The sequence below is a fragment of the Delphinus delphis genome, chromosome 16, assembly GCF_949987515.2.
Source record: "Delphinus delphis chromosome 16, mDelDel1.2, whole genome shotgun sequence".
Taxonomy (NCBI): Eukaryota; Metazoa; Chordata; class Mammalia; order Artiodactyla; family Delphinidae; genus Delphinus; species Delphinus delphis.
Genome location: NC_082698.1, coordinates 17,837,543 through 17,851,421, shown reverse-complemented (window position 1 = coordinate 17,851,421; position 13,879 = coordinate 17,837,543). Strand labels below are relative to the sequence as shown.

Genomic DNA, 13,879 nt, shown 5'->3' with positions numbered 1-13,879 from the left:
GAAACACAATATGTATTCAAATAACTCAAAAAAGACCCAAGTGAAAGGCAAGGTCAAACTTGAGAGCCTTATCTACCCTGTCCCCTCCCGCCCTGCCCCCAAGATTCATGCAAAACAGATTCCCCAACAGGACCACAAACATAACATATATAAAGAACGCTGTGGAGGAGAGCTGTACTCACAATACCTGTGCTCATAAATGTCCCAGGGCACATTCATATAAGTGGAAAAGAACAGACTTTAAAATATAAATTCTATTTGTTGATGATTTTGAGGAAAAAAATCTCTCTACTGCTTAATATGTATGCCTCATTATAAATATCTAGAGTATTTAAATATAATATAAATATAAATTTATATTTAAATATAATATAAACGCTGGGCCTTGCTTTCCCCATTTGTAAAGGAGAAGGGGTTGAGGAGATGAGTTTTAAGACTGTTTCTGACTCTTATCTTCTACGGTTCTATCATCCACGAGTGGGCATGTTAATTATTTACAAAGCCCTGACCCAGTGGCTTAAGCACAGTAAGAGCTCAATAACTCTGGATCGCAGTGATAGAGAACGCTGAGCCATCTGTCCTATCACACCTCACAGCACGCGAGGGGTTCGCTGGAGCACTGACCCCAATAGCAAACCAAGATAGTAACGACATAATGGTTTGGTGGTCATTGAGACCCAGGAGCAGGATATAAAGCTTCAATAATGGGCCAAAAGCTCTCTAAAAGGAAAGCATTTTATGATTTCACAAAGACGCTCAAGAAAAAGAGAAGAGGCAACACTAAAGAGTCTTCACTTACGAGCGAGATGGTGCCTTCGTTGGAGAGTAGGTAGCACAGGCTGGCGGCCTTGCGCACCAGCTGTTCCTGGCTGATCAAGCTGGGAGACACAGGCGCTCCCGGGCCCCTCTTCTTCAGAACTGCGTAAAGGCTGCAGGCTGAGAAGTAAAAGCTCAATGAAGCCGGCAGCCTTGGGTCTCCAAGAACAACTTCAACTGGCTCAGATTAGCTGGATCACCTCAACAGATTCTTAATACATCAAAGATAATTATCTGCATTCACTGGAGAAATTTAAGTAAATCCCTTCAGAATTTACTTCTTGTGATTCCATGTGATCCCAACCCTATCAAACCTTCCTCAGAAGCTTCCATCCCGTCCGCTCTCCGTCTCCTCTGTTGCCTCCACTCACTTCACTGTCGTGTATGTCTCATCTCACTTAGATTTTCAGCTCATGAACAGCAAGACACCTTACCTCTCCTCCCTAGTAAAACGTGTACTACTATGCATACAGTAATCCAGTTACTACTTGTTGAACAATAAATGTAAGAATAAGCGATAAACAGTGACATAGCAGATGACACTTTTGTTTGAAAACTAAAACTATAGCAACACATTCCCTCAAACAAGGGGCTATCATCCAAACTGAAGGAGACACCACCATGTGCTTTTGGCCATTTTAGTTGCCACGAAAATATTTCAGGGTCCGACATACCTATGATGGCCTCCATGATAAAGACGTGGAGCAGCCCATTGCTGTAGAAGTTGAGTTCAAAGACTGATGGGACAGTTGTGCTGGGAGTAATAAAAAATTCATCGTTCCTGCTGGTGTGTGTGATTGTAATGCAATTTCCCAGCAGCTGTATGGCATGCATGACTACATCTTCTGAATTTCCTGAGAAACCCAGGTCAAAATCGCGAGCCAGGACTTCCTCCTTCATCACAAAGAAGTCCTCCACCAGTGTGGAGAGATCAATTCCCTAGAGAAACAGACAGAAGTGGTCTCTTGAGAACAGAAAAACTCCTTCCCAAAAGATGAAGAGACCGTTCCAAGAATTTTTTTTCTTGGCTTTCCTGCAGCTCGCTGTTGGCACATACAGAAAAAGAGCCAAAACACCATGTAAAGAAGGTCAGAAGACTGGTTAAAAAGCTGTCCCCCAGGAATGTCAAGGTACTCCACATCAGAGACTACTCTAGCCACAACATGTGATACGAGCACGTAAGATCACAAAAGGGAGAAGCCACCATCTGAAAGTGAGAAGTACTTATTTTTTAGCAAGAATTTCCCTCATTCTAAATGTTTATCTGACAAATATTTATTTGGTGTCTATATACCGGCACTATGTTTGGTGTTGAGAACATGACTGTGAGAGAGAGAGACAGACAGACAGACAGACAGACACAGTCTTTCCCATCACAGGGCTTAGACAAGCGTGTTGTGGGAAGGCAGAGCGCAGGTCCAAAATACAAATCAAACAGCTTGGAAACCATTAGCTATCAGAATACTTTCCGCATGCCGATGAGATACGCCTTATTTACATTAACTGAGAATGTCTTGCTGTCACATAAAACAGTCTCTGAGGTTTTTTTATGTAGATTTCTTCCTCCGTCAGGTGTAAGCACCTGTCGGCAGAGTCCTTAGCTTATTTTACGGTTTATCTCACAGGACTAGCTGGAAGGGGGCCAAATCTACCAGTGGACAAGTATTTGAAGAGCGGACAAAGCATTTTCATGCTTTCTACTGCACTCCAGGTGACACTGCAGACATACCTGCCTGTGTCTGTAGAGGAGCAGGCAGGCCACGATGTGTGTTGACATAATGGCACAGGACTTGCTAGCGGCTGGAAGGCAAACACAGATCTTTAGTTGCACTTTTTTTTAATACAGCTAAAACTTTTTAAAAGTACCTAAATCTTAATCAGGAGTATTTAAAATTATAAAAGTCCTCTGCCACATTTCCTATAACCCGTTTACCAAAGGGAAGTTACAACATTATACCATGTTCTGGGCCAATGGAACCTCACTAGAGATCATTATTCATCACATAATAGAATTCAGTCTAAGACAGGTCCACTCTCAGTCCAAACCAATGGAAGTTTGTTACTCGGTGACCAAGAGACATCTTTATGGAAATACCAAGACCCAAAGCATGAGCCTGTTCTAAGAGCTCTACAGGATATCCTGCTTCAGTGTTTCTTGACTTGTTCCTGGCCTCAGTCTACTACACCTGCAACTCTACTTCACTCCTCCTGCAGGTATTCACCACCACATTACAACAAAGTCGGGGGGCGGGGGTGGAAGGGGCTGGGGACAGGTAGTTAAAGTCAGGAATCTGGGGTCAAATCCTAACTTCTACACTAATTTCATGACTTGGGGGAAACGTCTTAAATTCCCAAGCCTCAGCTTCCCTTTGGTACAATGAGCATCCACCTGGTTCACTGGGCTGTGTAAGCACGAGGTGACTGACCTGGCACAGGACGCATAGTAATGGGTGCTCAGTACATTTTAATTTCCTCTTTTCAACCTGGCCCAGAGGCAGGTCAGAGGTAGGAAGGAAGGGGACAGAAATACATTTGAGAATGACTATAGTCCATAACTCAATATTCTAAATTTGTAGAAAATTATTAATCATACGAATCAAATATGAGAACATCTATGGAATAATCTAAAATAAGATACCATCTGTGGGTTTTCTAAGATGATAATGAATTCATGAATAAATACTTCACAATTGATGTTGTCTCCAGTGTTTAAGAAACAAAAAAGTACCGAGTACCATATATATTTGGCCTTTAAAAAGGATATTTAAAAGGTTTTTTAAATTATTTGTGTTATAAATGGAAAATAGCACAATACAAAACGGTAAAAAATATTTTTATAGACTAGACAGCAACACGTCTGGTTATTTGGGTAGTGAGTTTTACCTTTATTTTACAACTTTACAACATTTAAGGATGAATTATTTTTAGCATCCAGAATTTAAGCAAGGGAGAGACACAATCAAATGTGCTCCAGAAAGACTACCTTGGCCCGGCGTAAAGCAGGAGTAGAGGCAGCTAGAGTGAAAGGAGCGGGAGAGGTGAGGAAGCCTCCACACTGGTGTCGGCAGGAAATGCTGAGAGTCTGACCTGACGGGGAGGAGGCACAGGGATGGCGAGGAGAGCACGCCTGGGTGGCACCCCGAGGGCCCCGCGCTGCTGCTGCTCTGCAGTCTTAGAGCAGCCTCTACAACGTGACACCGTGCTGCCATTCGGAACTTCAGGACAGCTGATTCTGCAGGTAACTCACTCCACTCTGAGCCGCGCCCATTTGCATTGTTTGTGTACAACTATCCCACTAAGAGCATACGTCTTTAAGTACAGAACCATTACTCAATGTGTATTCCCCACAGCTAAAACAAAATTGTACACATAATAGCCGCAAAATATTTGCCAAATAAAAATGATCACGGGGTCACAGGGGACAGGGACATGCAACTGTAAGCCTAGATGCTGTACCACAAGTTAGTTCAAAGAGACTAATTCATAAGCAAAAGAAGCAACAAATCATTTTGGCAATTTTTTAAATGCCTAAGAACTACCACATGAGTACCTGCTAATTATCAGGCACGGTGTGAGATGTTTCACTGGGTTATCTCAAATCCTCTCAGCACCACTTTCTTTCTAATAACTTTCCTATCACCCCCTGTGTATTAGTACTAGAACCAGAAGTGGAAGCTAACTTTGGCAGATTCTAAAACCTGTATGGTTCGTACTGCATCACACCGTATCTGAATTATGGAATTAAAGACTGGAATTCTACTTACTGAAGAGAATGTGCTCAGCCAGATTTGCAATCAGTCTTCTTCGGAAGGATTCATCTGTTGCATTTCTGGACTCGTTAATGGACGTGTCTGTACCTTCAGCAGCAGCATCACTGGGTCTAAAAAGGTTTTGTTTTTGTTTTTTTAATTAGACTTCTATAACCCCACTCTTTCACAAAGCATACTACATGGGCTTAAGATACAATGTATTAGACACTTTAAATTTCTACATATTCTAAATTTAAGCCACAGATAGATTATTTCTATGCATTGTTTTACTCCATAATATACCTTATTAAGTCTAATACACTCTCCTGACCAAAATGTGTTACTTAATTATGACTAAATAGTCTGTTGGTACATCACTTCCAGAACTCACCGGCAGAAAGAATGCATAAAGCAAGATGCCTCATTTAAAACATTTTCAAAAATTCAATACTTGAACATATTTTAAAGGAAGGGCTTAATATTCTATTTCTCTAAGTGACAATTCGATTTGAATTCTGGAAAATTCACATAGAAAAACTCTTTCATATGTTGCATGAACATGCAATATGCATAGCCTAAGTTACTACCAAAAAGAACATTTCAAACATTCAAAAATATAAATCAAATAAGAACTCTTACATGATTCACAAAATCAAAAAGATTTTATGATGCAAGTAATCAAAAACCTTCAAACTAATGTGGAAACACATAGTTTCAAGATCCTTTATCAGACCAAGAGAAAAGTTACTCAAGTGAGGAAGTAAAAACAAGAACATGAATGCCCTTAATAAAGTTAACAAATTCTTCCATGCAATAGAAGAAATAACAGATATTTGACGGGTCAGTATAAAAAATTTCCATGAACCCTACCTTGAAGGAAGTATAGCTGGTAACAACGCTTGCTCCAGAGAAAGTGGAGAAGAAACAGGTTTCTGACTTTGGCTTTCTAAATATTCCTGGAAAAATAAAATAAAATATTATCATTTACTCCCACTGTCTCACTTTCATAAACATATATAAAATATAATTTCACCTTCAAAAAGTAAAAAGGGAGATGTTAATAAAATGAGCCGTATAACATAACATGAGAAATACTTTCTATATCCTAAACTGTCTTCAGAACTGCAGAATAACTCATAGAATGTTGTTAAGCATGAAATCTAAGAACAGAAACTCCAAAAAACAGGATGATGCTTAAGTGAAATCATTTAAAAATTAAGGGGAAAATTTAACTTTTCTCATATCTTCATGAAACTATTTGGCATTCCCAGTATTACTAATAGTGATAAGTCACCAACCATACCTTCTAAAGGAAATCTGACAACCTGAAGGTCACGTTATACTCAAAAGAACCTCAATTCAAAAGCAAATCATAAACGAGAGAAGCTGTGCAATATTAACAACAACAACAACAAAAAGTGATAAGAAATGATGAGGTCCCTAAAAGTCAAACGCACTTAAGGCCAGAAAGCATGCATCTAGCATAGCAGTTTGACTCTTTCAAAGTAAAACCGAAACGTGGAACAGAAGGAGAAGCAGGACATCTCTGCACCTTATCTTTAGGTTCCCAAGTCCCTATCCTTCTCTTCTCCTTTACCAGTCTGAAAATCTTAAGAATTTAAAACTGCAGGACCTCAGGGAGCCACCAGCCCCAGGCTTCTCCATGAGGATGGCACTATTTCTCTGACTATGTAGGTATTAGACTCCACTCAGTAGAATACGGCATCATCCTAGAGTATCAATGTTACCCAGCTGTGAGATACGTTTTGAAAAATTTCTCTTAAGGGCAATTTTAAAACATCATATAGGGCTTCCCTGGTGGCACAGTGGTTGAGAGTCCGCCTGCCGACGCAGGGGACGCGGGTTCGTGCCCCGGTCCGGGAAAATCCCACATGCCGCGGAGCGGCTGGGCGCATGAGTCATGGCCGCTGAGCCTGCGCGTCCGGAGCCTGTGCTCCGCAACGGGAGAGGCCACAACAGTGAGAGGCCCGCGTACCACAAAAAAAAAAAGAAAAAAAGATCGTATAAAATACTGATATAGATAAAGCAACATGCAAAATTCTCATGAATTAAAAAAAATAGCAATACATTTTGAGACTGATATCTCCCAAACATAGACATTTAGGCTCCTTTGTCAACAGGCACATTTCGGTGGAATAATTTAGGAAACACTATCCTTGTCAGAGTCCCCATTCTATGAGAGAAGAAAGTGAGGCCCAAACTCACATGGAGAGGAGGCATCAGAGGCCGGACTAGAGCCCAGATCTTGTGACACTGAGCTACACCAAGGCTGACACAGCTTCACTTCAACAGACACTCACCTTTAAGGAAAATGGTTGTGCAAAATCCACTCTGACACATCCATAGTTTTTTCGTAACATTCTGATAACGCCTCTTGCTATGCTCCAGAGGCTCTCATTCTTCTTAGGTTTTCCCTAATTTGCAATTTTGAAAGAATAGCATGGTAAGAAATAAAGCTAACAAATACACAAACATCATTATCCAAAGAATAAAGTTTATTAATTTTTTTATGGAAACCGATGATCTGTCTGGAAAAAGATAATAACGACTGAAGGAAAATAAGTATTCATTGACTGAGACCTGTCAGAAAATGTTTAGCACTCCAAGATGCTAAAAGATGTAATCACGTCACTGGGGAGGTAATTTGGCCATTGAAAAAGGAAACATTTAACACAACTTCATTTAGTGCATTGTTTACATCATTCACAAAAATAGAACTGCAAACTACTGAAGGACAAAAATGATGTAACAGCCTGAAAAACTGTTCTGCAGTTCTCAGATAAAAGTAAGATGTCGAAGAGGCCACCTTATTGTGGTCTGATGATCACGATGGTCCAAGTATGTAACATTAGGCAACCAAATGCCAAATTCAGCCCCAGAGTGGCCTTTGAGCCAATTATTCATTCAGTAAGTGTTTCTTGAATATTTAACACACATAAGGCACAATGTCAGCTGTATAAGGGACACAGGACTCAGATATGATGTCATGAGACGCAGTCAGGGTGAGTGGAGCATATGTTCAGAATTGACACAGGCAACACAAGGAGGGGTCTCACAAGAGATAATAATAATAATCCAGGTCTATCACTTTATTTCTAAAGCCTCCAATTATTAGGAGTCCTTGAGCTTCTGACATGTTTGGGGCAATAAGCTTGAAACAAGTATCATGACCAAGACTTCCACACTAAATAAGAACAAAACTAAACTCCTCTGGAACTGGCACACTGCTGGGAGGAATAGCAAGTTGGTAAAACCATTCTGGAGAACTGTTTGGCAGCATCTACAAAGCTGAACGTACACATACTTTATGATCCACTGATTCCACTCCCAGGCACATACCCAACAAAATGCATACATATGGTCATCAAGAGAAATGTACAAGAATGATCACAGCTGAAACCAGGAAACCAAACTTTTTTTCAGCAGTAGAATAGACAAATTGTATATTCATACACTGCAATACTGTACAACTATGACAATGAACAAATTGTAACTACCTGCAACAACAAACAGGTGTTGCTTGTGCAAAGGAAACCAGAGATAAAAAGTCCACACACTACATTATTCCATTTTATATCATGTTCAAAAATGGGCAAACTAATCTATTCAGTAAGAAGTCAAGATAGGTGGTTACCCTTGAGGGGAAAACAATGAGAGAGGGATAAGGGAGGTTTCTAGGGTCCTTGACCTGGGTCCTGGTTATGTAGGTGTATTCATTTTGTGCTAATTCAAGCTACATGCGTGTATGATGGGTGCATTCTTCTGGAACTATTTACTTCAGTAAAAAAGTTCACTAAAAAAATTACTGCAGTCTCAAAATTAATTTGCAGTTGCTCTGCCAACATGATCCCACCAGTTCTTCAGGTGTAACTTAAACTCTACACATAAGCAATAAGCCCTGGGGAGACCGAGCCATGTATACCCTCCCCAGGGCAGAGGTGGCAACTCAGTAGCAAGTATTCTTCCACTTCCCGACCCCACGACCAAGGCATGATTAATCTAATCATGCCACTTCCTCCAAATGCAGGAAATTACCACATCATCACTACCAATCAGGCTGCCATACGGGATGAAAGCCCACCCTACCAAGTTTCCTACAGTGTTATAAAATTAGAGAGTAACAAAAATATTCTCAACTAATTCTAAAAGCACTTATCTAAAAGCAAAAGACTGGAAAAGCAAAGATGACTTTTGTGCAGGTGGTCCTCTTACCAGTTGTTCACCATTGTAATGACCCTCAATAATACGATCGTAGGAGATCCCAACAGGTATTATCAAGATGTCTGGGATGGTATTGGTAGACAGAGTATCTACTACAACTGACAAAAGTCCTGCCCGAGCACAGGAGATTTTTCCACTCCTAGAGCGTGTGCCTTCCAGAAAAATCTCCAAGAACTGCTGCTGTCGAAGTAGTTCAACTATATGCTGGAATATAAGGAGAAAGTAAAATATGAACTCATGAACTCAAGATCACCCAACTTAGAATAAGCTCAGCAAAGTTAAACCTAAAAAAACAAAACAAACAAACAAACAAAACCTATAACTTCTGACAAAATATTTTGCTCACACAGATAATATCAAAAGAGCTTCTCCAATGTTATATTTTGGTGATAACAAAAAGTAATCATCAAACCCATATCCAAGCAATAATCACGAAAATAATTACTCAGACAACTGTTTTTTAACAATCTCAATCAAGGGGCTTCCCTGGCGGCGCAGTGGTTGAGAGTCTGCCTGCCGATGCAGGGGACACGGGTTTGTGCCCCGGTCCAGGAAGATCCCACATGCCGCGGAGCGGCTGGGCCCTTGAGCCATGGCCGTTGAGCCTGCGCATCCGGAGCCTGTGCTCCGCAACGGGAGAGGCCACAACAGTGAGAGGCCTGCGTACCGAAAAATAAAAAGTCTGAATCAAGTCTCATTTTCTTCTACTGTGATAGCTACCATAACGACTTTAAGAGTAATTAGAGATCACACGTACCCCGTGGAGCAAAGCTCTATAGAGAATATCTTTCCGTCCATCTGGCGTCTCATCTAGCCTCCGTCGTATGAAAAAGCCCCCAAGCTTATGGATCAGGGTACTATAAATTTAAGAACGCATTAATTTTTTAAAAAGAAAAATTTAAAAAGAGTACTCAAATTCCAAGTTATTCGTAACGTGTCATTTGGATATAAACCTCATGTATTGTTTGAGTTGCTGATTGTGAAAATGTGGACATTTTTCCATTTTCCATATATTGACGTGTTTCAGTCATTTACATTATTCATTAGCCTTCAGAATATCACTGTGTATAATGAAGCTCTGTTACATCTGTTCTAAGCCAAAAGGAGTTTACATGATATATTATCCCGCAAAGGTGCTGGTACAGACTTTAAGAGGATTATAGAATACTGCTAAATTTAAAAACCCTGCCCAGGGTCTTAAGACACTGACCTTTAGACATACCAAAATTTTCCTAAGGCACATTTACTACAAGATGAATGTGATGTTACAAAAGCTCCTTTGGGGAAACCTTCTCAAGTAAGTATTTCTTAGAGAGTATCCCAGTAAGACAAGAGTAACTTTATCAAACTGGAACCAAGCATAACCATCCTCCCAAAACATGAAACCAAAATTTGCTTCATTTACACATACATAGAATAAAACAATTCGCACAACCCCACTTCTCTGTCTACAGCACTGATGAATTACTTTGATATGAGGTTGAAACTTTCCAAAACTTAAGTCAACTTTTCCAAACTCAGAGCCTCCTCCTATTCTGTTCAAACAGAGTGATATTAATATAAATATTAATATATAGTTTTGGAATCTTCTACAGTCAGCATAAGGAGGCCACAGTAAGATATATCCAGAACTTAATGTCACTCTTTGAAAGTAAAACTCTGCAGAATAAATTCTTAATAAATGAGATGAACCATCCACAAAAATAAGCCCCCTTGAAAAGTGGTTTGTGAATGTACAGACTGGCATGTAACAAAAGAACACTGCAAATAAACAGGCCAGGTTATCGAGAGTTTGTCATGTCTGAAGGAATGATAAGCTGAGCAATGACTGGCATAGAGGTGGTGAAAAGGGAAGTTGGCTTATGAGAAATGATCAATGTTTATTAAGTACTTCCCCAGAGATCCACCTGGAGAACCAATCCAACCTGGAGGGAATGAGTACATGAGTTGTTCTGATTACAGAAGAGGCAAACTATTATGGGGCAAGGCTTCTCTAAGAGCCCAGCTGGAACAGTCTTCTTCACGCCTAAGTACGTTTCTGATGACTTTCTAATTCAACTTTCCAGGTTCCTTGACACTGGGAAGAGGTACCCATGAGAGAAAACATAGATATTCTGATACTTGGAAAAGCATGTCTGCCCTGTAGGGTCATATCACGCTGGATTAGAGCTAGCTGTTTGCCTACATTCCCCATTATTTTATGAGCTATTTGAAAGTAAGGACTATGTATCTTGTTCTCCCTTGTCTAGAGCACATTTGGGTAAGTACTGGCTTACTGCATGAACGAATGGCTTCTCTTCAGTCATCCACATGCATCAGATTAGCTACAGAACTCTGAGCCAAGGGATTAGGAAGGAGCTCCTTGACCTGCGAGGCTGAGGATCAGGTTTCATGGCAGGCAAAGCAGTGACTGCCCCCTTGTGAAGCGCCACCTGCACAGCCTGCTTCCCTTCCAGTAGCTCCACATTCATCCTCCTCGTGCTCTCTACTACTCACAGAGCTGACCTGAGAGATGCTTTGTAATTTGAAGTATGAAACTAAATACTTTTCAAATCTGTGACCTCTTCTCCAAGAGCACTGTTATACTTTTATTTAAGCCTTCATTACCTTTTATCTGAACTACTGCAATAGAGTCAGAATTGATCTAACTCCCTCTAATCCAGAATGACTTTTCAAAATGCGCATCTGAACGTATCATTTCTCAAGTATGGGATACACTCTAAACTCTTGGCTTAGAAATTGTTTTGACCTAACTCTCACCACCTATGCAGTCACCACCTCCAGCCTCTGAACCCTGCTAACGCACCCTACATTCTAACCCTAGAGGCTAAGAACTGCCTGCTGGTTCATGACCATATCATGCTTTTAAATCACTCTGTCTTTTCACATACTATTCCCTCTGAATGGAATGCACTGCATTCCCCTGAAAACCTCTAAAACATACCTTTTATGTTATACTGTAATTATTATGTTTCTAGCTCTACTAAATTACGAGGTCAAAGTAACAGGTAAGGTTCTTTCTTACCTTTATACCATTACCACCTGCCTACCACCACCCTGACCCCACCTGCGCACTGCCAAGTCAGATACAGTAATTTGCTATCTTATCTTTCTAATTGCCTTTTATATGTTTGATAAATACTGCTGATAAGTTTAGCTATTCACAGTTCACCAAATATCCCATATAAAACACAGAAATGATGATGACAGTCTTTTGTTGTTGTTGTTTTATTGGAGTATGGTTGCTTTACAATCTTGTGTTAGTTTCTGCTGTACAGCAGGGTGAATCAGCCACATGTATAAATATATCCCCTTTGTACTTCCTTCCCATTTAGGTCACAACAGAGCACTGGGTGGAGTTCCCTGTGCTATACAGTCAGTTCTCATTAGTTGTCTATTTTATACATAGTAGTGTATATATGTCAATCCCAATTCATCCCAATTCATCCCACCCACCCCTTCCCCCGTCTGTTCTCTACCTCTGTGTCTCTATTTCTGCTTTGCAAATAAGTTCAAATGATGATGGTCTTAATGCTTTTTTGTACTTTCCAAATTTTCTGCAATAAGCATGCATTACTTTCATAATAAAAATAAAAAAGTTAATGTCCTCATTACAATAAATGTATCAAAAGGTATAATAAAAAAAGAAAAATTCAAAATATAATCTTCATACCTTAACTTTCAAAATAAGCTGATCTTACCTGAAGATGGGGATGTTGAGATTATTGCCTGAAGCAATGTATGGCGCTTTGATGTTATGGCAGAAGAGAATGAAAGTGAGCAGGAGATAGTCAATATGTGATCTATGAACTGGTAGAAATATAAGTGGCAAATTCATCTAGCAAAAGGAAAAACACCAAATTTAAAATTCAGATGGAAAGTTCAATTACAGTTTGCAACTTCACATTTGGTTAAAGTCATTCAAACACTAGCTACTTAGTGACTCATTCTTTAAAAACATTTTTCTGTAATAAGAACTTCTTTCAATTTAATATCATCTAGCTAAAAACAACTACACCAATAGAAAAGAATCAGGGAAGGAGGAGAACAATCAAGAGTTCAAGTTGACTATATATCTTCTGAAAGGAAGCCCTAATCATATAAAAAGAACATAGTTTTTGGCCACAAGCTTGGTTTGGTTTGAAATCCTGGGCAAGTGACTTACTGGCTGTGACTTGGGACAATTTCTTAATCTACATGTGCCTTTATTTCCTCATGTATAAAATAAGGCTTGTTCTACCTGATTTTCAGAGTTATTGCAAGATAACTTACAGAAGGAATCCTGCATATTGCTGGAAGGTGCTCCTTTACCCCACTTATCTCCCACAAACACATAACTACTGTAGTTATCTCACATGGGGGGAAATCTTGCAAATGTGTAGGAATGCACAACAGTATACAAGGAAACATTTGAAAAAGAATTCCGAAATCGCTCTGCAAATGTGGAGAATACAGAACGACAGATTCACATAGCTCTTGCCTCAGTTGCAGCTTTAACCATCTCAAGTTGACCCTTGTGAATCTGAATATTCCAAAAGAAGCTGTTGAACAGTTTTAGCAGCACCCATCCGGTCAGTCTGAAAGGAAGTTAAAAAAATTTTTTAATGTATATACACATATTTATATATATAAACATATATATTTGACATTTGTCTACCTAAAGTTTTGAACCTACAACGTGAGTGATTGTAATTGACTTTTTATGAGCACGTGTGCATGTATGTGTGTGTATGTGTACATCTGAATTGTGAACTTAAATAACTGACCTTACACATGCTACTTACAGAAGCATCCATTTATTATGTACTAAAGTCTTACATTTCATTCTCATTGCACACTTTATACTTCAGAAGCTAATGATCGAGCAAATATTTAGGTGAGTAGTGATCCCTCTCCTGCATACAAATCACTCCACGACACGGGCATGTGCAGATTCATCAAGAAAAAGAGAGAGAGAGGGCCCGAATAGATAAAATCAGAAATGAAAAGGAGAAGTTACAGCCAATACTACAGAAATACAAAGGTTCACACAAGATTACTACAAACCATTATATGCAAATAAAACGGATAAC

General features: G+C 39.7%; 1 protein-coding gene across 4 annotated transcripts in view; it reads right to left on the bottom strand.

Moving 5' to 3' along the window:
• The window catches only part of GPAM (glycerol-3-phosphate acyltransferase, mitochondrial), a 72,878-nt gene that overhangs the window by 12,326 nt on the left and 46,673 nt on the right, over positions 1-13,879 (bottom strand). For all 4 annotated transcript variants that reach the window (XM_060034072.1, XM_060034073.1, XM_060034071.1 and 1 more), the window contains 10 exons: positions 13,288-13,384; positions 12,509-12,645; positions 9,565-9,664; positions 8,799-9,011; positions 6,887-7,000; positions 5,436-5,521; positions 4,581-4,696; positions 2,546-2,616; positions 1,491-1,755; positions 800-936 (listed from right to left, as the gene is read on the bottom strand). In XM_060034072.1, the coding sequence (XP_059890055.1) occupies positions 800-936; positions 1,491-1,755; positions 2,546-2,616; positions 4,581-4,696; positions 5,436-5,521; positions 6,887-7,000; positions 8,799-9,011; positions 9,565-9,664; positions 12,509-12,645; positions 13,288-13,384 (1,336 nt within the window). The remainder of the gene's footprint in view (positions 1-799; positions 937-1,490; positions 1,756-2,545; positions 2,617-4,580; positions 4,697-5,435; positions 5,522-6,886; positions 7,001-8,798; positions 9,012-9,564; positions 9,665-12,508; positions 12,646-13,287; positions 13,385-13,879) is intronic.